Source organism: Erpetoichthys calabaricus, chromosome 9 (assembly GCF_900747795.2).
Source record: "Erpetoichthys calabaricus chromosome 9, fErpCal1.3, whole genome shotgun sequence".
NCBI lineage: Eukaryota > Metazoa > Chordata > Cladistia > Polypteriformes > Polypteridae > Erpetoichthys > Erpetoichthys calabaricus.
The window spans coordinates 814,537-836,410 of NC_041402.2; the positions used below are offsets into that span (position 1 = coordinate 814,537).

Consider the following 21,874-nt stretch of genomic DNA (forward strand, 5'->3'; position numbering starts at 1 on the left):
CATTCAGAGGAATTTAAAAAGCAGTGGGAGAGAGAAGACAATTCGGTCAGATTTGCCATCTCCGGACCACCCGGCCCCTCCCAAGCATCACACCTGGCTGAAGAAATTGAAGACTTTAAGAGGAAGCCCGCTGTGTGACCCCGACTTGAACCGTTCAGGTTGTATGTTTTCATATCTAATATGGACGCCCGGTTTCTCTTTCAATTCAACACCATTTTGATTGGAGTGGAGTCTGAGTGTTGATCGGCTGAGGTGGTCCCGTTGTCTACTGACATTTAACAATGGCCTTAAACGAACTGTGTAATCCCTTGGGCCCTGTAAAGGGGTTCTCGTTTGCTAGTATTGTGCAGGGGATGAGAAAGCTGAAGGGTCTCGGTGTCTCCCGCATTGGGTTTGTGCAGCCGGTGGCTTTTGAAGGGGCTGCCCTACCGGTGGGAGAGCAATGCAGAGCCGGAGCACCATGTCCACGACGCCCCGGTAAGCCAGTGCTGAGATGTTCTTACTTTGGATTTGAGCTTGTGGTGCTCAGTGAACGTACTGCAGGGTGAAGGTGCGAATCGAGGCCGGCAGTTTAGGCTTGTCCACCATTATGAAAAGAACTTTAGAGGCTCAAGTGCCCCTCACGGACACTTTTAGGGCACAGAACACTGGGCTGACTTTGTCAGGTGATGGCGGCTCACCTGCACTTCAGGACAAGCTGAGCACATTCAGGCCCGGCCTGGACTTGGATGGGAGACCAGCCAGGAAAAAAAGTTGGGTTACTGGTGGAGGAGACCAGCAGGGGGCGCCCACCCTGTGGTCTGAACATGGATCCCAATGCCCAAGTGCAGTGACAGGGACACAGTACTGTAAAACTGGCATAAAAACTGGGGTCCTGACTGTCATGAAAGATCCCTGGGCATCCTGATGTCCTGATTGAATTGCCCACCCCAGCCTGGTCATTCTGGCCCCCTAACTGCCTCTGTCTGCCCCTCAGCACCTAACAGCTAGTGTGAGGTGAACATACGGGAACAAAATGGCTGCTGTTGCATCACCCCTTGTATGTAAAGTACATTGAGCAGGGAGAAAAGCAACATATATATGTAAAGAATTATTATTATTATTAAAGGGTAAGAAGCCCCCCGTGACCACCGTCTGACTGCCTGTCGTGACCCCTGTGATTCTCACACTCGGCCCTGGGGACCCCCTGGTTTGTCATCAGTCAGTCACTCGTCTCGTCTCATTAATAATTAAGAATACATTCTTTGTATTTAAAGGCGCCTTTCAAGATGCAAGGCGCCTAAAAAAAATAACAATAAAAACGGCAAACACAAAGACCCCAATAAAGTGAAACCTGATCAATTGGGTGAGCCCTGAGCTTCCTGGTATGTCCTTGGTGAGCGAATGCCAACGTTGAGCAGCAATGGCGTTGAGTCCCGTGTGGGAAGAGGAGACCCCGGTAGCCATGCTGTGGACTGAAGGGAGGGGCCGGGGGGCAGTCGGGCTGTTAGGAGCGGAGAGCAGATGTGCTCGGTGGACTTCATGAGGGGGTCCATGTGGGATGTGACCAAAGCTGTGCTGTGTGAGGACCACCCAGGAAATGTTATTTATATGTGAGGGGCACCGAGACCCTTCAGCCACATGCACATGTCTGCCACATGGTAACCTTTGCAAGTGTTGATTTAAAACCAAGAAGAAGAAGAAGAACTGCTGTTGTAGCGTTGGTCATCCATGCGTTTAAGTCATGGAGGGCAGACCAGGGTGCCATCAGCATGGCAGTGAAATTGAATGTCATGGCACAAAAGGTGGAGAGTAAACGGCCAGGGACCCCAGAAACTGTCACCGAGGTACGAGGAGAGCCGCTGATGTGCCAGGCACACGAGACCCCAGGAATGAAACTCTGAGCTGAGGCCGAGAAGAATGAGGGCAGGTGGCAGTCCAGCGTTGGCAGCACAGACCCTGAGCAGAGCCTTGTGTGCCATGTTTAGGACTCCAGTCAGACTGAAAAGGCTCTGAAAACGGCTGGGAGGCCACTTTGGAAACGAATGGCAGGTGGGACTTTGTTTGGAGGTCCTGGGACCTGAGGGAGGCCTTTAGTGAGCGGCAGGCGCTCCGTCTCCTCCTCTTCCTCTGCCGTCTGGTGATTTTCACATTGATGGGACCTTTTGAAAAGTTTGTGTTGCCGCTGAAGCTCGACGTCCTCCATTCCTGATGATTTGCCTTTTTTGCTTTGCAGTTTGCTCCCTCAACTGAACTCTAAGAACGAGAGGCGCAGACCGCGGGGCTGAGGACACGGCCGCCACTTCACTAGTGTGAGTTATGAAAACTAAACGGCACGAGGATCGGGAGGAGACGCCTCAGCGTTAACAACGAAACCGTAAGTAGCACCATCAAAAGCCCCTTCAAAGACGCGGAAATCTGCCACTCGATCGAGCGTCCACACGCCATTGGCAGTCGCGATTTAACGTACGGACGACTCTCTGTTAAGGAGGTCTAGTCATTAAGTCACCTGGGCGGGCCTTGGGGGACACCAGTCCTCAAGAGTGGCGTTTGAGGGGGTGACAAGTGTGCCTAAGGGGGCCCCGCTTTTTTTAAAATCCCTCTTCACAGTCAAATTCCCTACATGGAGGTCTTTATACCACACCATAGCCCACCTTCATCGCCCAAAGGGGTCACCAGTATAATCCCATTCCTACCGTAGGTAAAGCCCGTTAGTTGCTGGGTTGGCTTCTCCTGTCTCAGTGTAGAATAAGACATTGCAGATCCCGATGAGACCACGAAGACGGCACCAACGACTTTTCCAATCGGAAGGCAAGAAAAGTGGATTTTCGTTTCTGAACCTGCAAACCGGTAAGAGATTTCGTGACGATCCGCTACGTTGAAACATCGACACTCGCATCTTACTTGTAGGCCATAAACACGTCCGAGTGTGAATGTGCAAAAACACGATAACCGGCTGAGTTATGACGATGACGTCCTGCACATCAAGACTGTTGCCCCGCTAATGTCACCGCATCACATTTCGCACTGTCCGGGTATTGTCATGAATTATGAATTGCACTTTTTTACGAGATTCCATTGTTATTTTAATGAAGTCCGCGGGTTATCTTACCAAAGTTAGCTGAATACTGTAGTGAGAGAGTGCGGTACATGTTAACATTATTAAGTTTATACATATACAGTAGTCCACATGCGCATAGTGGTGACAGCGTTTGACGTAACCGGCCCCCCCCACACCACTAAGGCTGCCTCTGCCAGCCCTAGTGACGCCACTGAGTAACCACGGAGACAAAGTGGCTTATGGGCGGAGAGCTCCTTCAGTTCATCTCATGTTTGGCTGCTTTGTCGAAGTCACGTGTCACGTGATGTGTGTGCGTCACTGACTGTACAACGTCTTTTATTAAAAATGTCTCGGAGGAAGCTGCAGTGTGCCCATCGGTGTAGGAGACGGCCATTTCAGCAGGGCCGAGATGAGCGCAGAGCTCAAACGGGGGCACGACGGTGAAGGCCTCTTCCTCCTTCATTCTTCATTTTTTGTGCTTTGGCACACATACTGAATGTGACAAAGCTCTGAGGTTGGTGAGTGCTGCTCACTTGGGGTGGCACGGCACCAGGGAGAGGAGATGCCGTGCCATGTTGAGTTTCAGTGGACTCTGCACGTGGCACAGTTAGGACCTGCAGGGCTTAATTCGACATGGTGCTCCCTAAGTGTAAAGGTACCCAAGCCCGTTATGCCAGGGCGTCAAGCAGAAGCGCGGCAGACCTTGGGGTTGGCCACACCAGACGTGTGGGAAACCCTGCAAGATCCCCCTGCCGATTCCACCCACGTCACCTTTCCTTTGTTTCCAGATTTCCGTGAGCCGTAATCCCAGGCGCCATGGTATTAATTTACAGGGAGGATTAAAAAAGGCAGTGCCACCTGCAGCCAAACCTGTGGAGAATACGATGGGCGAGAAGGCAGCGCCTGTTGTGCTGTGGCGTCACCGCTGGGACTCAACAAGTCCTGCCGCCTGTTTGGAGCCGCTATGGCTGTCCCAGCTGGGAGCCGCCTGCTCTCATCGAGGGGGACATTTCATCTGATTTGTTGCACTCGTCACCCACTTTGGCACATTTTGCACACACGTGTCTTTTTTGAGCCCTGAGGTCCTCAATCGTCACACATTGGCACTACTTGAGTAACTCAGGTAAAGAAGTCGGCACATTCACGTCATTGTCAGCCCCTCAACATGTAGAAATGGGTGGTCCGTCGTGCAGTGGACTTTAGAAGAGAAAAATGGCCAGCAAGTCCTTGTCACGCTGACATGTTCACGAAGAGCAGATCTGACTGCACCCGAGGTCATCCCCGGGGGTCTGCAATCTCCCACACTGTCACTCGTCCGCTTGTCACCCCTCGAACACTCAGTTGTGTCATTGGGGTTGAAGACGGGATGGCCTGCCAGGATGAAACTGGCATATTGAGGGCACTGGCTGAAGGTGACTCTTCCACGGCATCAGTTCAGTCGCTGCACATTGTTTAGCCAGCTGTGGGTCTTTTAGCGGGTTTAAGGGTTCATGGAGGACCCTTCAACCTCTAAGGCTCACTTTATGGTGGCGGACACGCCTGGATTTACACACTGCTTCAAATCCAGCATGTGACATTCTCGTCACTCATTGTCACCACAGAGAGCAGCGGCCGCACCTGGCCACCTCACCTTCAGTACCTTAACAGGGGCCGGGAGTCGCTCTGCTCACAAGCCACACTCCAGTCGAGACCCCCAAACGACGACCACATTTCCAGACTACCTTAGCAAAGGCCAAGAGCCTCTTCCAGAGGTGCACTCCTGCTGGGACACTCCCAGAATTGTCACCTTTTGTGACACATTAGCAATATGGCTGACAGTGGCTACCTTAGCAGGGGCCAGCAGGGACACTTCGGCTGTGCCATTGTCACCCCTGAGCCACCAGGAGCTTGTCCTGCCAGGTCACCGTTGGTCTCCAGCTCGCTGACTTTGAAAGAGCTGAACAGGTGAAGAATCTCTGGAGGAGGTGCAGCTCGCCACTTCACTGCCAGGGCCGATGCTGGCCATAAGCAGGGCGAGTATTCAGACTTTAGTGGGTGAGGAGCCTGGCACCAAATACTAGAAGGAAAACCTGCAAGCTGAACGACTGAAATCCATGAAGCGTCCATTCAGCAAGCTTCATTTGCGAGATGGCCTTGTAAAGTAACGAGCCCACTCTTCTTAATCCAGCCACGGTGGTCTTTAAAAGTATGTGCCAGCTTGACGGTGCCAGCATGGTGCTGCCTTCCTGTCCTCATTTGTTTTGTAAGAGGTGCTGGCCTTTCACCCTGTGCCCGCTCTCTCATGCCAGCAGCGTGTGCCATCTGCCCCTCCCAAGTGCTGCATGGCATCTGCGTCACACCAGTCGAGGTGCTTGCTTTCAGGCCATGGCTTGATGGGTGTATTTAGTAGGTGACAGTGGGACGACTGAGAGGTGACCCGTTGTCAGCCTGCCTGCCTGCCAAGCTGAAGTCCTCTTAACCTCCTGTTGCAGGACAAAAAGATGCCACCTGGGCAACAGAAACCCCATTTCATTCAAAAGAGAAGGGGACAACATGCAAATGAAGCAGCTGGCCTGACCGAAGTCCTGTCCTCGGGAGGTCGGGTCCCCATCAATGTGAGATGCCATCCTCTGTGGCAGCTCTGCTTTTCTATGCCGTGGACTGGAAGGGGCGGGGCTTCCTCCTGATTGGTTTCTCCAGGCTGTGAGTGACGAAGGAGACGAGTCTGTTAGTGGCAGCGCCCCCTCTGGTCCCGGGGTGGTACTACTTACTTCAGCCTGGGTGTTGACCCTCGGGCACACACGCGTCACACTCTCTACCGGTGGGTTCATCTCCAGAAAGACAAGCCAGAAACGCTGAATTTGTTACAATAATAAAAAATGTTACTGAGTGTAACTGAGGGCTGTAAATAGCAAAATGTGCCCATAAACACAGCAGGTCAGGTCTGTCGAGTGCCCACCACCGTACTGATGCATGTTTAGCACACGTCCTTCGTGTCACACGTTTTGTCACCAACGCACAGCCCGACGTCCCAATCAGTACAGCAGACGTGTGTTTCTTTGCACCCTTTTCTTATTTTATAGGTAGAATTCCAGTCCCTGATCCTCACAATCAACGTGCCCCTCATGTTATTGAAGACCACCACAGCGCCAGGCTGGCTTGAATGTGGACAGAGCTTAGGGGGCTGACGTCACTCTAGTCGTCCTACTTGATCGCAGTCATTTTGCCACATCGATGGCAGCGTCACGCGACTGAAGTCACCAGGCATATCATGTGCATCAGTGTCACTCTCTGTGTCAATTCACATCGTCACCACCGTCACTCGATTTGAGCAGCGCTTCACTTTCAGGTTGTTCTTTATCGCCCCTTGTTTACACGCCATTGTGTGGTTTAGGCTCCACCCTACTCATGAATATTGATGAGTTACCTTAGCGTGGCCAATCGTAGACCATTAAGAATATTCCTGATTTTTTGCAGCATGAAGGTAACAGAAGGACGCAGCCCCGGGACTCAGTTGGGCTTCAATACACAAGTCGAGCTCAGGGTTAACACCAAGGAGGCTGAGCTGACCCTCGTTTCACGTCTGCTTCAAGCGGATACACATTGGTTAGTTTATCTGAGCTGAAACGTGAACGTCCCAATCAACAATTACACTTTTTCTGACTATTTTTATTAAATTTGCATATTCTCCCAGAATTCCTGTCCTATTTGCATCCCAGAATTCAACCCTCTGCTCAAACAGATTGTCATCCCCGTCAGTTTGTTTAGGTGGGGACTCAAAACAGGAACAGATCTTGTGGCTCCTGTGGTCTCAAATGTGGCCCACGATGTCATCTTAACCTTTGTAAGGCCACCCCTCGACACCCTGTGACTGTCACATGTCCTGGTCAGAAGTGACAATAAGTACATCAGTGTAGTCTTGGGCACACCATTTATTCACTTAAGAGCTGAAGCCTACACGTTAAACTTCATGAAATTCATGTAATAAAAGGAAATGTTAGACCCCCATTACATTGGCACTGAAGCAGCTGGCATGCTGACCAACCTTAAGGGCACCAGGGCTGTCTGTAAAAGAATTTTCAGGGAGAAGGTGGCCGAGAGAGAAACTGAAGCTTATAAGTCTCTCACTGAACTGGACGTGGGTGCCTTGCCAGCCTGCCCAAGGAGATGCCCCCCAATTTGAGCTAACAGTCGGTTTCCAGCCTAGCAGGACCCAAGCAAAGAGAGCTGGCAAAATGCCTAGAAAAGCCCCCCAGAGGAGGGACGGGGTGACTGTAAAACCTTCAAAGGGAAAACAAAACCATGTTTATAAAGTTAGGGTTTATTTAACAAAACAGAAATAAATACAGCAGACTGCACAAGAAGACAACCCTAAGTGAACGAGACCCAAACGTGAAATCAGAGGGCAAACCGGAGAAAAGAACAAAAAGAAAAGAAAAACCAAACCGCAAATCTACAAGGAAAGCAAAACCTCCAAATGCCACAGAAGAACCTTCTAGTGAGAGGGAGGAGCCAGCAGCCGTGGGGACCGCCTCCTGTGGCTCCACCCACAAACCGCACAGAACATTTGAAGAGCCGCCACACAGCGACAAAGGTAATGCTTATTTTCATTATATTTTCATTATATTCTTTCTTATGTTTTTGTTACATTTTTTCTTATTTTCGTTATATTTTCATTATATTTTTATTTTTTCTTATTTTCGTTATATTTTGCTCAAGACAAAACAACAGATGAACTTAAATACTTGCATGGGCAGTTAACATCAAAGGCAGTCTGTTTTGCTGAATCACAAGACCACCTGTTTGATCTGAGTGGGCCTTCAGGAGACCCTCAGGCTGTATTGATGATCTGATCATCACCTGTGGGACACCACAGCTTGGAAAAGGAAGCCATGCTGTGGTCCACGCTGCATGTGATGACAAGCAGACATTAGGGACCAGAAGGAGATGCCATAGGACTGGATGGACATTACAGCTTGAGACAGGAGATCGTTGAAACTTGAGAAACGAGATTAAAGAGTCCGAGTGAATTCGTTCGCCATATGGACAGCCAGCCAATCACATCTTTAGAATTTAAAATCAATATGACGGAGTCAACGAAGAGAACAGAGCGACGCCAGAGGAGGGCGCCAGCCACATGCGACTCGAGCCAGGAGTGTGAGATCAGCGCCACCCTGGGACTTTCGTCCTTGACATCTTTAGCTCCTAAAGCCCACACCCTGTATATCCCGACTTTGCTATCCACAGGTCCTTGTTTGCTTTTCTCCACTGGACTTATTGCTCTTGTGGACCCTGACAGACGCCGACTCACACACTTTCATTTTCTGTTCCTGCACACAACACCAAACAGAGCCCAGAGCACACCAGTATTCCCAGTCCTTTCTTTGACTCTCTTCTTTCTCTTCTGCCACCTCCACTCCTCCCGTCGTAAGCTCCATCCTCAGGACCTCCCGACTCCGGCTCCCCGAGTGGATTGAGGCAGCCCCCTGTCTACTGCGCCCAGACATAACTCCAGGTGCTTCCTAATTAACTTCCAGGTGTAGCGAAAGTGCTGCATGCCAAGGCTCCGGAGCTGTCTAGGCACCCCCTGGCGGTGGCCACAGACCCCCACAGGGTTGAGCTCCTGTCCCGGTCCTCCCCTTCTCCAGGCGTCCTGGTGGTCTGCCTCACCGTGCTGTACTTTGTCTTCTTCGTATCTTGAGTGATTGAAGTGATGAGGTGGATTTCTTTGAGCACCTGGCGCAGTGAGGAAGTGCCGTATGATCCGAGCTGAGGATGAAGAGTTCTGTCCAGTAATGAACTGGCGTTAAAGTGAAACATTCTTTGTAAGTCTGAATATCTTGTGACGGCCGACCCTACCCCACCGAGGCTATTCCTGGGATATCCCGCGTCTCCTTTCTCAAGTAACAAGCCGCACTCCTTACAAGTTGAACTTTTTTTTCCCGACACGATGAAATATCAAGCAAACCGTAGATGGAATGTAAACTAAAGACAAAGAACTGTTCAATAATGTAACTGTGTGCGCACAAACCTCACCGTCCCAACGACACCGGTGCCTCCCCTCTAATATATAAAACAGGAATATTTACGCAGAGCCCTCCTGTGCCCCTAACTGAACAGACACACACAGAGATGACGCGACAGACGAGTCCAAAAAGCTCATAAAGTCCGGCCAGCGTTGGTTATGTCGGCTGGTGGGATATTTGGCTTCCTCCCGACCTCCCCATTCGTGTCCTCAGCAGTGGACGGCGAGAGTCCAAACCCCGGGGTGTCTCGGTGCTGCCTGTTGGGCTAACAATCCGAATCCTGAAGAAGCAAGTGATGGACTGGCGTGATGAGGAGTTGAGATGTGTGTAATAGGATTCTTTTTCTTCCTCGCTCTCTCTTTGCCTCCCGCTCCTCTTATTTAAATGTGGAATGTTCTGGAAGGCATCTTGCGAGTTCATCTCGGGGCTGTGGTGTCCCTCCATCATCCTTCCCCTTTTCACTTACTGACGCACACATATATACAGGATAGTTAACAGGACGATGAAACGAAACACAGAAGGTACGTATCGTTACGTAGCCCTGCGACAATATTCTCAGAGACCAAAGGGAACATTTCGGGCTGAGATATTCGATATCTAAGACACCACCCGTTGTTCAGGCCTGTGCCAAGCGAGTCTCCTGGAGTTATTCATACGGTACTTGTGGGGGCTGAAGTGCCAGGGAATCGGAGACCAGCCCGGTGACGAACTCGACGAGCACACCAACCCTTGAAGAAAACGGGTAAGCAGAGGGAGATACCACCCTGATACCATCGTGCATTCTCTCCTACTCCACCCTCAGTGCCGCGTGATGGAGCAGAGACGAGCGCCTGGCCTTCTTCACTGGCCCCTCGAAGCTCCTCCAGGCTCCTGGCGTTCCTGCGGCGGGTTGGCGCTCATGCAGACTGCTGGGACTTGCTGTCTTGGCTGCATGGACGGTGCTGGCACACCGGGTTATTTTACCATGAACGCGGGTGCAAGCTGATCAGCGTCCTGGAACGCCCTCTGGACCGGCTGCCCGCGTGGCGTTCCCTTTTCCTGAATGTTCTCCTCTGGTGGCGTTCAGCGGCCTGGGCATTGCATTTAGCTTTTTCTTTCTGGGTTTTCTTTTTGGGTTTACTGGTCTGTAAGGCGCTCTTCCTGTGTTTGCGATTTATTTGAATTCTTTTGTTTTTGGATTTGTTGATTTAGATTTGCCTTTTTTTTGGCCAAACCAGTCTTCCCATTTTGTTCAACCCTTCAGTAAATTGTTACAGTTAAATATTCAAGGAGCTTTTCTTGTTTTCTTTTGGCCAGAGTTTTACTGCGGCCCCCCAACTCCCACCCGTTTTGGGCCTTTTCACTTTGGGTCAGTCGAGGCTGCCTGGGAGTGAGGCCTACCTGGTAGTCCCAGACCAGAATGAGTGGCAGGCCTGCTGAGTCTCTGAAGGACTTGGACTGCAAGAAAGAAGAATCTTCCTGGAAATTTGAATAGTCCTTTGTGTAAATGGACACCACCATGTTCTACAGAGCTACCACGCTGATGTCCTACCCACATGTTCCCACATGCATCCTGCCATACTGGGAAGCAAAATATGATGGCAACCATCCACAAAATGGCAGTAAAAGTGAAGCAATAACATCACAGCCCCGAAATGTTAGAAGCCCAAACACAAGCTGACCGTCATCTCCTCCAGATCTTCTTAAGGGTCCTCAGGGTTTCGCTAGTGTGTTTCAGATTCCCACAACTAAATGCACTTTCCCTGAGGCTCCTCTAGAGGTCCTCGAGTACGTGATGAATGAATTCTGCTTGATCTCCTTTGAGGATACTGAAGACCTGGATGAGGTGCCCACCCCAAACATCAATCTGGGGTCTCGCCCCCTGGATGTCCGCCATCACAGCTACATCACCATTTCCACTGCACCGGAGACCTCAGTCCAAGTGCCCACCCCTCGTTTACTTGTATAACCCGCCATTGCCGGTGTGTAGGGTCCTGATTGTGCTCATCCACACGGCCCACGTCACCACCATTAGTGGATAGAAGTGTCTTCCCTTGAGACTTTGGTCTTCCTTACCTAAGATAATCTCAGGATATTATGAATGAACGCCATGGAAATTGAACACGAGGGGGACGGGGGGCCGTTAGTGACGCACATTTCTGAGCCAGAATGGCAGCCGACTATTCCATCACTCTCAGGCTTTGTCTTCTATTGTGTGTTTAGTCCAAGATCCACAGCTGGAGAAGTGACGAGCGCCTTGGGTGAAGCCTGACGACGGCGCTGACCTGCCCTGCTGCCCACTGGACTGCGCTGTCACCAAGTCTTCATACCCTTCACTTTTGCCATCTTGTGGTCTTGCAGCCTTCTGCTAAAATCCTTTGAATTCTCAACACCCCAGAGTGTCAAAATGCAAGCAGGAGTTTAGAACGTTGTGCAAATTTGTCAGAAATCAGAAGCTGACACGAACATTCAGAGCTTTGGCTCGGCTGCGTCGACCTCTACTGACCATCACTGCCCTACAAGGTCCACACAACCAAGCCATGAGGTCCAGGAAACGGGCAGCAGAGCTCAGATGTGCGGAAGGCAGCAGCACTGAGTGGCGTCCATCGTCCCTTAAATGAGAGACATCTGGGACAACCACAAGTCGCTCTAGAGCTGAGCAACTAAAGGAGAAGGGCCAATGGTCATGTTAAGGAGATGGGAGAAACTTCCAGAAGGACAGCCATCACTGCAGCACTCGCCCAATGTGGACTTCTTCTTTAGGTGTCCCCTCGGTAAAAAGGCACCTAAAGGACTAGCAGACTGTGAGAAATGAGGTACCCTGGTCAGATGAAGCGAAGATCAAACTGTTTGGCCTCAAGTCTCAGCGTCCCACCTGGAGAAGAGCAGTCCATTCCAACATGAAGTGCCAAACTCCTGGTGGGGCTTGGTGTCTGCAGACCATCAGAAGGGACTCGTGTGACACGTGTGTGTGTGTGTGTGTCAGATTTGATCCAGCATGGCACTGAGCAGCAGCACTTGTGTACGACTCTGCGTAACTCCACTGGCCCGACTACGTGACTGCCAGGGGGTCTCGCCAGGCACTTGGTCAAGTGAAGCAAATGGTGTCACCTGTGAGCCCAACGGTGTGAAAGTGAAGGGACAGGAAAGATCACTGGAGCCCCATGGAAGACTGAAGTGATGTTGAGGACGGCTACCAGGAGACTGCACTTGACAGAGCGAGGAGATGACAAAAAGTCAGCTGAACAATGACACAAAGTGCCCGCGTCATCGGGCACTGATACAGCACACTGTTGTCCTGTTCAGTCCCTTCCACTTCAATGCCCGTGTTTTCCATTTCTTTCTTTACTACAGGGGGATTCACTTAAAACAGACCCCTCTAATATTCTGTAATGACTCTCGCTAAGACGAAGAAATCTGAATGAAACAACGTGCAACGTGCTCCTCAGTATGTGGGGTGAGCTCCCTGTGTCGGAGCGATGAGCGTTTGTAACTTCAGGGCACACGCCACCCGTACCCCTTCACTCACTCAGTCAAGCTGGTGGTATACGGTATTGAGCAGCGCGTCTTCATGGTGCCAACCTACTGGGTCACCAATTCGTTTAAGTGATGTCAGAATCAACTGGATGATCGTTGAGGTAACAGAAGGTGACTTCCAGTAAGATGGAGCGACGTGTCCCACATCAGCAAGGAGCCTGGCAGAAACGGAGAGGGTGATTGCAAAGCCACCACAGTCGCCAGATCTGACACCACCAGACTTCTTCCTTTGGGGTCTGCTCTATGGGAACAACACACTGGAAGATCTGAAGGAAAACATCCAACGTGAAATTGCTGGGACATGGAGTGCCGCGTCGAAATGTGAAAACAGAAAGCACTTCCAGCATCCCATGTCATGCCATCGGTTACACAGACATCAAGGTTGGTTCAGATCACTTCATCGTAACGGGAGTTACAACTGAATATTGGGGGCTCGTATGTCCTCAGGTCCATGTGGTCCCAAAACATTAAATTTCCAGTCCTTGTTCAGTGGTGAAAGTGCTGCATTGTTTTTGAATGACCAGCGTGATGCCAACCACGCCAATGCAGAGAGACGCAAAAATTCACGGCACCTTCATTCACAGAAAATTCAAACGGCCTCAGCCTTCAGTCTGATTGGGACGCTGGGAGGGGACGCTGGCACACGCATGTTGTGGCCGCCCCTCCGCTAACAACACTTTTCACAAAAGTCGCCTGACTCCTGCACTTTCTTACGCTCGTTTTATTTCTTTTATTGTACGTGTAGTTCGTGGACACAGCTGACTCGAATCGTGTGGATTTGGCTTAATATTTACAGGTTTTATGGACTCTGACTGGGAACAAGTGAACCTGTGGATCACGGGACGAGACCTACGAACATTTCTTTGTACCTGGTGATCTCGGACCTCAGGATGATCTGTCTCTCTGATTATATTGCTATGCTGGTCTGCTCTCGATTCATCTTACAGTACTCTACAACTAAGATAACTGATCTGATGTTCATACCCACCTGGCTGGTGGCTCCTGGGTGATCACGCCTGTAGTGCCCAGCGTTACTGTGTGTGGCTGTGTATTGGAACCTCCAAATCCTGCTACCCCTTTCTGCTGCTTGCTCATCTGTGCCATCGTGCCCGCCTGTCCTACCGGCTCTGCTCTGCTGTTTCTCCACTGCTATCAGATGAGTATCACTCACTATCATGCTAAAATACTCTCCTTCTTATTAAACAGGTGGTCCACAGCCAATGGTCTGACTGGAACATCCTAAAAGGCGCTGGGATGTTGTGGCGCCCAAAATCTGTACATCGCGGGTCAGGTCACCGCCACCGCCGGGCTGCGAATGAAAAGCCCACCGCAGGATTTGCTCAGGAATACGCCGTCCTACTCACGGCCCTGGAAACAGACGTGTCAGTGTGCTGACATAAACTGCGATCACGGCCTCACTGACTAACATCGCACTGTTTAACTCGAGGTCTCTGAATGGCAAAGCATCGGTGCTCTCAGAACTCATCACTGACACCAAACTTGATCTTCTGTGTCTAACAGAGACTTGGCAAACACCAAATGACTTTACGTCTCTCACGAGGCGACTCCACCTCGATTCACTTTCCACACAGAGCCTCGCAGATCAAGACAAGGTGGAGGAGTCGCAGTAATCGTCAGAGTGGACTTGAACATCAAATGAATCTCCATGGACTGTCCATTGTCTTTGAGTGTCAGGCTCTTAAACTAATAATGGAATCAGGTCCTGTCTCACTCATTGTTCTTTATCGTCCCCCAAAATACAACGCACCCTTCTTATCTGATCTGATTGAACTCTTGACCCACCTAAGCTCTCACTCTCAGAGAGATATCCTTCTTGGTGACTTCAACATCCATACTGACATTACTACATCTAAACTGAGAAATGACATCCTCTCCTTACTGGACTGTCTTGACTTGACACCACATGTTGATTTCCCCCCCACTCTGGTGGTCTTATATTGGCCCTGATCTTCACTTCTGGACTATCTGTGGCCGACACTCACAGCACTGATTTGGACTCTCTGACCATAAAGCAGCACTTGTCACTGTCTCGCTGCCTTTCACTCCTCTTACCTGGAAATGACAAATCTCTTACAGAAACCTTCAAAATATCTGTCCTTCTGTCCTCTCTGGATCCATTTCTGATCTTCTTCTGTCTTCTCCTATTCCATCACCACTAGATAGTCTTGTTGTCCACCATAACTCAGCCCTTCATTCAGCATCAGATAAATCAGCTCCTTTAAAACATAAGGAGGTTTCCTTTAAACGCTCAGCTCCTTGGTATAACTCAGAATTGTGATCTATGAAAGCAGCTGGCCGACGCCTTGAGAGAATGTCACGTAAGTCTGACCTCAGTGTGGACATCCAGGCCTCCCCTGACCACCAAAGAGCTTACAGAGAAGCACAAACTGCTGCCAAGAACACCCATTACAGCAGAATAATAGAAAATGGCCATGATAACCCAAGGGTTCTGTTCTCTGTAGTTCATAAACTACTCGAACCCACATCTGGTCCAACTACTTCTTCTTCTGAAGTCTGTGAGGAATTCCTCCACTTTTTCTGTAACAAAATTAAAGATCTAAATAATTCAACTAACATAAATCCATCATCTGTTTATACCTCTCCCTGTTCTCCCACTCCATCCAGCTCCTTCTCTAAGTTCTCACCAGTCACATCTGCGGCCGATTACTTGAGTACTGGACCCCATCCCCAGCACACTACTTCAATCCTGTCTTCATGCCATAATCCCGACTGTTACCCCAATAATAAACTCACCCCTCGTCGCTGGCTCTCTGCCGCTCACTTTTAAAATCACTTCTGTGACCCCAATGTTAAAGTCTGGTCTTGATGTTGACAATCTTAACAATGTTCAGCTTATCTCCCACTGACCTGTCAAAAGTTCTTGAGTGTGTTGTACCCTCCCAGCTCACCAAATACTTAACTTCTAATAACTTGATGGACCCTCTCAGTCTGTGAAACTGCTCTGCTACGGGTAACCAATGATGTGCTTATGACAGCAGACTCTGGACAGACCAGCATATTAATTCTGTTAGACCTCAGTGCAGCATTTGACACTCCGGTCAGACCTGACATCCTACTGTCCAGAATGGAGAACATGCCACTGGGTATCTCTGGCACTGCCCTCCAGTGGTTCAAGTCCTATCTGACTGATAGCCCAGAGTTTGTTAGTCTTGGTGACCAGCAGGTCCAGCTCAGCGCCAGTCACACAAGGAGCTCCTCAGGGCTCTGTCCTTGGTCCTCTGCTCTTCTCTATCAGTATGCTTCCCCTTGGCCATATTATTCGTAGTTATGGACTGGGTTTTCATTTTTATGCAGATGATACTCAGCTCTACTTCAATGTTAAAAGTGGAACTTCATCAGAGCTTTCTCAGCTCACAACCTGCCTCAGTGAAATTAAAACCTGGATGGAGCAGAACTCTTTAAAATTAAACTGCAACAAAACTGAACTCCTGCAAACTGGGACTAAAATGCAACTTCATAAAATGAGCTCCTTCCCAGTCCATCTTGGCGGTGATCTCATCAGACCTGCCTCTACTGTAAAGAATCTTGGTGTCATTTGTGATTCCTCCCTCTCTTATTCCACCCACATAAATCACATTAAGAAACTTTCTTACTTTCACCTCTGTAACATATCCCGTGTTCGCTCCTTCCTCTCCTTCTCTAATGCTGAGAAACTTGTCCATGCTTTTATCACATCCCACATCGATTACTGTAATTCCCTACTGGCAGGTGCCCCTTCTAATCTGATATCACAGCTCCAGCTTATTCAAAACTCAGCTGTAAGAGTCCTGACACGAACCACCAGCAGCGGGCACATCACACCATCCTGCTCCATCTTCACTGGCTCCCTGTGTCCTACAGAATCGAATATCAAATCCTACTAATAACTTACAAAGCTTTAAATAACCTCACGCCAAACTACATCAGTGACCTTCTCCATTACTGCGTGCCTGTCAGCCCACTGAGGTCCTCTGATTCTGGCCAGCTTGTTGTGCCCCCCACTAATATACAACACTCCGTGGGTGACCACAAGGCCAACTCCAAACTCATCTGTTCAGTTTGTCTTTTAGCTCCACTTGACTTTATTACCCTTCTCTCAGTTTACCTCCATGTCAAGATGTTCATGTGACCTGTGTGTGTGTGTGACCATCAATGGTGTGGTCTGTTAGGCTTACTCTTCTTCATTTATGTATCTGGTTTAGTACAATGCTATATATGGTATACCCTGCCATTCTATCTTAAACTGTGTGAAGTGCCTTGAGCATGGGAAAGGCGCTATATAAATAAAATGTATTATTATTATTATTAAGCTCCGCCATGGAACTGAAAACATCAGGATGCTGAGGGGTCCAAGGGGCCTTCCAAGCAGCACCAGGCACAAAGGAAAATGTTTAATGTCGGCTTCATTTTCCTGTAGATTAAGAAACTGCACGAACCATCCAGCTGTCCTGCACCCGTGACCGAGAGAAGCATCCATCCATCCATCCATTTTCCAACCCGCTGAATCCGAACACAGGGTCACGGGGGTCTGCTGGAGCCAATCCCAGCCAACACAGACTAAGAGAATGACTGGCCGTTGTAATGAAATGACTGGCACGACTAAGTTGAGTTTGCTTAATTGCGGCAAAAGAGCGCCATCTGCTGGGTATTCAAGGGTAGTACCCCATCTGCCCTTAAGCTGGCCTTGTGTTTTATTTGCAGGGGATTCTGCGCTCCATTTTAATTGGACGTCTAAAGCTAAGAGTAATTCACCTGTCCAGATCTGAAAGGAGCGCCAAGGCAGCAGACCCCTAAACTGGATTTGTAATTCCTGACCATTTTATTAATTAGTAATAAATATCCTGGCATCACCACAAACCTGTGGCAGGGGTCTGCTCCTCTCCTCCAAGAGCCGTCTGGGGTATTTAAATAATGTGCAATGGGCCAATAACTAATAGTCAAAATAATCTATATTACTAACCGAGAATGGTAAACCGGATATGGACGCAGGTACATGCCCGTGGACGCAGGAGACACAGTAAAACAAGAGGAGTCAACGCCCCGCCCCAGAGTGAAACGGGACACACTACGGAGTCCACAAAGGTTCATACATCAAACCTGAGATGGTACGGACAAGCGTCTGAAACCGCGGAAGCAAAACTGTCTCGGCTCCAAAACCAAACAGCTCAACAACTAACACGACGCGTCTGAAATGCCGCAAACCAGGCAGGCACGGCTCCAAAAAGAATGAGCTCGACTAACCGAGATACAAAGTGAAACGGGAAACACTATGGAGTCCGCAGTGGTCCACAATGCACCGCATAATAGTTCGGAAAGAGCTCCGTATTAACAGTGGGGGCCCATAGTGACACGGGCGAACGCTCCGTATTAAACATGCGTCATCCTCACACGTCCAAACTATACAGCATAGGTGAATCACATTACAGTGATGCGTTATTAACTACAACGCGCGTCTCAAACCGCAGAAGCAGGGCAAGCACGGGTTCAAAACAACACAGGCTCCTACAACGTGCGTCTGAAACTACGGCTGCCCAGCGGGCATGGGTTCAAAACGCCGGGGGTAGGCGAGCAGGGGGCCTTGTAGTGTAGATGATTGTCACAGAATGTGTGCACTTTCTGTTCTTTATTTGAATGATTTAAGCCGTTATTTGCTTCATATGACGGGACAACCCAACATGAAACACAATTTGAAATTGAGCCGGTCACTTTCACTGGTTAAACCTGAGGAGGTGGGCTCTAGCCACTTCTGTTTTTTGATTGGTGCGTCATCTCCCGGGTGCAGTGTGAGGGGGCGTGGAGCACATGGCAGTGCCACCCATGCTGGGGGCGATGAACTCAGAACTACTTACATGAAAGTCGCTGCCGCCTCACACAGTAATACTGGACATAATAATTTCTTGCATTCTTATCTACGCCAGACACCCGCAGTCGGAGTCACAAGTGGGGCAATGGCAGCGGTCACTCACAGATGTGGACAGTTGACAGGATACTTGACCAATGAAACGGGGGGACAGATGTCTTCAATTCAGATGGGTGACCCTGCGTAAAAGGAGCTTCCCGTTTGTAGACTGCTTTCATTTCCTAGCTTTATTTATTTAATGATATTTTAACGAAAAACGCATACGAGTGGATGACTTGACGTGTGGATTACGCGACACAAGTAACGTGTGATTTCCTTCATGGATGTTTTTGGTATTGTTTGCTGTTGGTCACCATTGGGTCCAGCTCTATCTGAGACTTCATTATAATGGCTGTCATCCACAAAAACAGCACATCTTTTTTTTTTTTTTCCTCTGCCCTCACTACAAACCATACAAGTGGGTCAAGTGACACAGAAAAATATGTTTTGGGTGGAATATTCTCTTAATAAGCTGAGGAGCACCAGATAGTAAATAAGACTAAAAAATGACAAGTCTTCCTGCCGTGAAGAGGAGGCTGTAAGCGTCACATCTGCTTTTTATTTATTTTACAATCACAGAAATGCAAAGCCTGGCATAATGGGTAAGGTGGGCACAATACCAAACTAACTGATTAGGCGGGTAAAATGTTACCCTGAAGTATAACATTAACACGACCCCAGAATGCAGATTCTGAACAAAGAAACGACAAATCCCTTCTTACTTTTAAACCTATCCTAAAATATGTTGGTATATTGTAGAACTTTCTAGAATGATCACAAGTGTACCCCCATTGTTTTTCCTGTTTCTCTTTATAACTATGAAGATAAAGTGAGAGTCGTCAAGAGAGTTTTCTTTTCTGGTAGAGTAGAGCAGCATGAAGTTGTGGGAAACAGTAGTGGAAGAAGGGAGGTGATGATCAGTGAGCAGCAGGATGGTGTCATGTCAAGAAAGAGCACCACAGAGGAGATGTTTGCTCTGAGGATGTTGATGGAGATGTTTAGAGAAGGACAGAAGGAGTCGCATTGTGTCTTTGTGGACCTGAAGAAAGCAAATGACAGGGTGACAAGAGAGGAGCTGTGGTGTTGTATGAGGACATCAGGAGTGGCAGAGAAGTACGTAAGTTATGTACGAGGGGAGTGTGACCGTGGGGTGGTGGGACTACATCAGGGATCGGCTCTGAGCCCTTTCTGATTTGCAGTAGTGATGGACAGGCTGACAGATGAGATTAGACAGGAGTCCCCATGGACTGTGATGTTTGCTGATGACATTGTGATCTGTAGTGACAGTAGGGTGCAGGACAAGGAGACACCGGAGAGGTGGAGATGAATGAAGGTCAGTAGGACCACCATGACATAATACATGTGTGTAAATGAGAACAAGGTCAGTGGAATGGTGAAGATGAGGGGAGTAGAGTTGGTGAAGGTGAATGAGTTTAAATACTTGGGATCAACAGTACAGAGTAATGGGGATTGTGGAAGAGAAGTGAAGAGAAGAGAGTGCAGGCAGGGTGGAGTGGGTGGAGAAGAGTGTCAGGAGTGATTTTTGACAGACGGGTATCAGCAAGAGTGACAGTGAAGGTCTACAGGATGGTAGTGAGACCAGCTATGGTATATGGGCAGGAGACGATGGCACAGGAGACAAAGCTGGAGGTGACAGAGTTAAAGATGTGCAGTGGGTGTGACGAGGACGGACAGGATTAGAAATGAGGACATTAGAGGGTCAGCTCAAGTCAGAGAGGCGAGGTGGCGTTGGTTTGGAGAGATGCTGGGTATACTGGGAGAAGGATGTTCAGGACAGAGCTGACAGGTAAGAGGAAGGCCTAAGAGAAGGTGTATAGATGTGGTGAGGGAGGACATGCAGGTGACAGGTGTGACAGAGCACGATGACGAGGACAGACAGAGATGGAAGAAGATGATCTGCTGTGTCAACCCCAAACTGAAGCAGCTGAAAGAAATCTAAAGTTCAAAATGTTATGCCATTCACTCCGTTTTGGTGCGGACATTAAAATTAAAACTAGCAGACACACAAAGGCACTTCAACGGCTCTCAGTGCCCCCCTTGACCGTTGGTAACGCCGAATCCCTCATTTATTGCTTATTTCGAGTAACATGTTAAACGGTATTACTAATAAATATCAGTGTTGGTACAGTTAAAACTTTTATTGGTGGCTCCACACTCCGTGCTGTGATGGAGCCGGCAAATCCCGTAGCCCCAGACCCCCCCAAACACTAGGGCAGCACATTAAAGGACCCGACTGCCTGTTAAGGGGCCAAACCTGCATGTCTTCGTGATGAGGATGAAGTCTACAAGGACTCCCCAAAGATTTAAATCCATTCTGAGCTGCGAGGTATTAAAGCCCGACGTCTCTGCTATGTGTACGGAAGATCGTGGAGGAGACGCGGCCTCACAAGATGACTACAACCGCTACACACGCGAGATGTAAATTTACAACGAACGGGTGCCGCAGGGCCGTCAAACAGAGTACCTTCCTAAAATGAATTTCAGCCATTTTCGTTTTTATTTTTTGTAACCGAAGCTCCTGCGCGCAGCACCGCCGACTCCGCTCATAAGACGCCACACTACGCGCGCTCCCTCTTCACAGCCACGCAGCTCTTTCAGCAGCGCCCGGCTTGACACGGCGTTCATTTCCGATTGGTTGCTTGCATGTGCAACTTCTGTTTTCCCCTTTTGATTGGCTGCTGGTTGCTAGCCAGGAATGCGGAGCGTTCACCGTGACTGGTCAGTTTGATTGACAGGAAGCGTGCTTTCTAATAGGACGAACCAAGTCGGGCGTTTCTTTGTGATTGGTCGGTCGGCAGCGCCCGGTATCCGGGTAAGATGGCGGCGGTGGACGAGTGCCTGGCCCCAGCTCGGTGGCGGTCAGTTTCCCTCACACACGTCGAGTACCCCACAGGTAAGTATTAGGGATGATAACGCTGGTTTTTCTTCTGGTTATTTTGAGAGCGTGGCGGAGGAGGCATTGTGAATGTGATGAGATCAGCTCGCGTGTTGTCAGTGTGTGTGTTTTTGCTGGTGGGGGCGGGATTGTCAGCGAGTGAATGGACTCGGCCGAAGCGCCGCCGCCGCTGCAAAATAGTGAGACACCGTGTGGAGCAATCGGGGGCTCCGTGAGCAGATAGACGGCACGGAGCGGGTGCCAAATAGTGTGCTGTGATGCGCAGGCGCGCTTACGGGGACTATAGAGAGGAAAAAAAAAAAACACGGGAGGGCGGCCTGAAGATCGGGGGCGCCACTTTATCAAAGCGGGCAGGAGGTGGACAGCCGAGGCGGCGTGGGGGACCCGGTCGGTCACCTTCTTGTCGGGGTTTGCCTGGCCGCTGTTGGCGGTTTGTAGTTACGTGTGGCGCTTTGGTTCGCGGAGTCCGGCTATTC

The 21,874-nt window shown here is 49.5% G+C and overlaps 2 protein-coding genes across 4 annotated transcripts in view; both read left to right on the plus strand.

Annotated features, from left to right (window-relative positions):
- Positions 1-21,874, plus strand: part of miga2 (mitoguardin 2) — a 532,313-nt gene that overhangs the window by 60,017 nt on the left and 450,422 nt on the right. The window lies entirely within an intron of this gene.
- Positions 21,210-21,874, plus strand: part of dolpp1 (dolichyldiphosphatase 1) — a 33,210-nt gene continuing 32,545 nt past the window's right edge. The window contains exon 1 of the mRNA XM_028809063.2: positions 21,210-21,395. Coding sequence (XP_028664896.1) covers positions 21,320-21,395 — 76 coding nt within the window. The 5' untranslated portion in view covers positions 21,210-21,319. The remainder of the gene's footprint in view (positions 21,396-21,874) is intronic.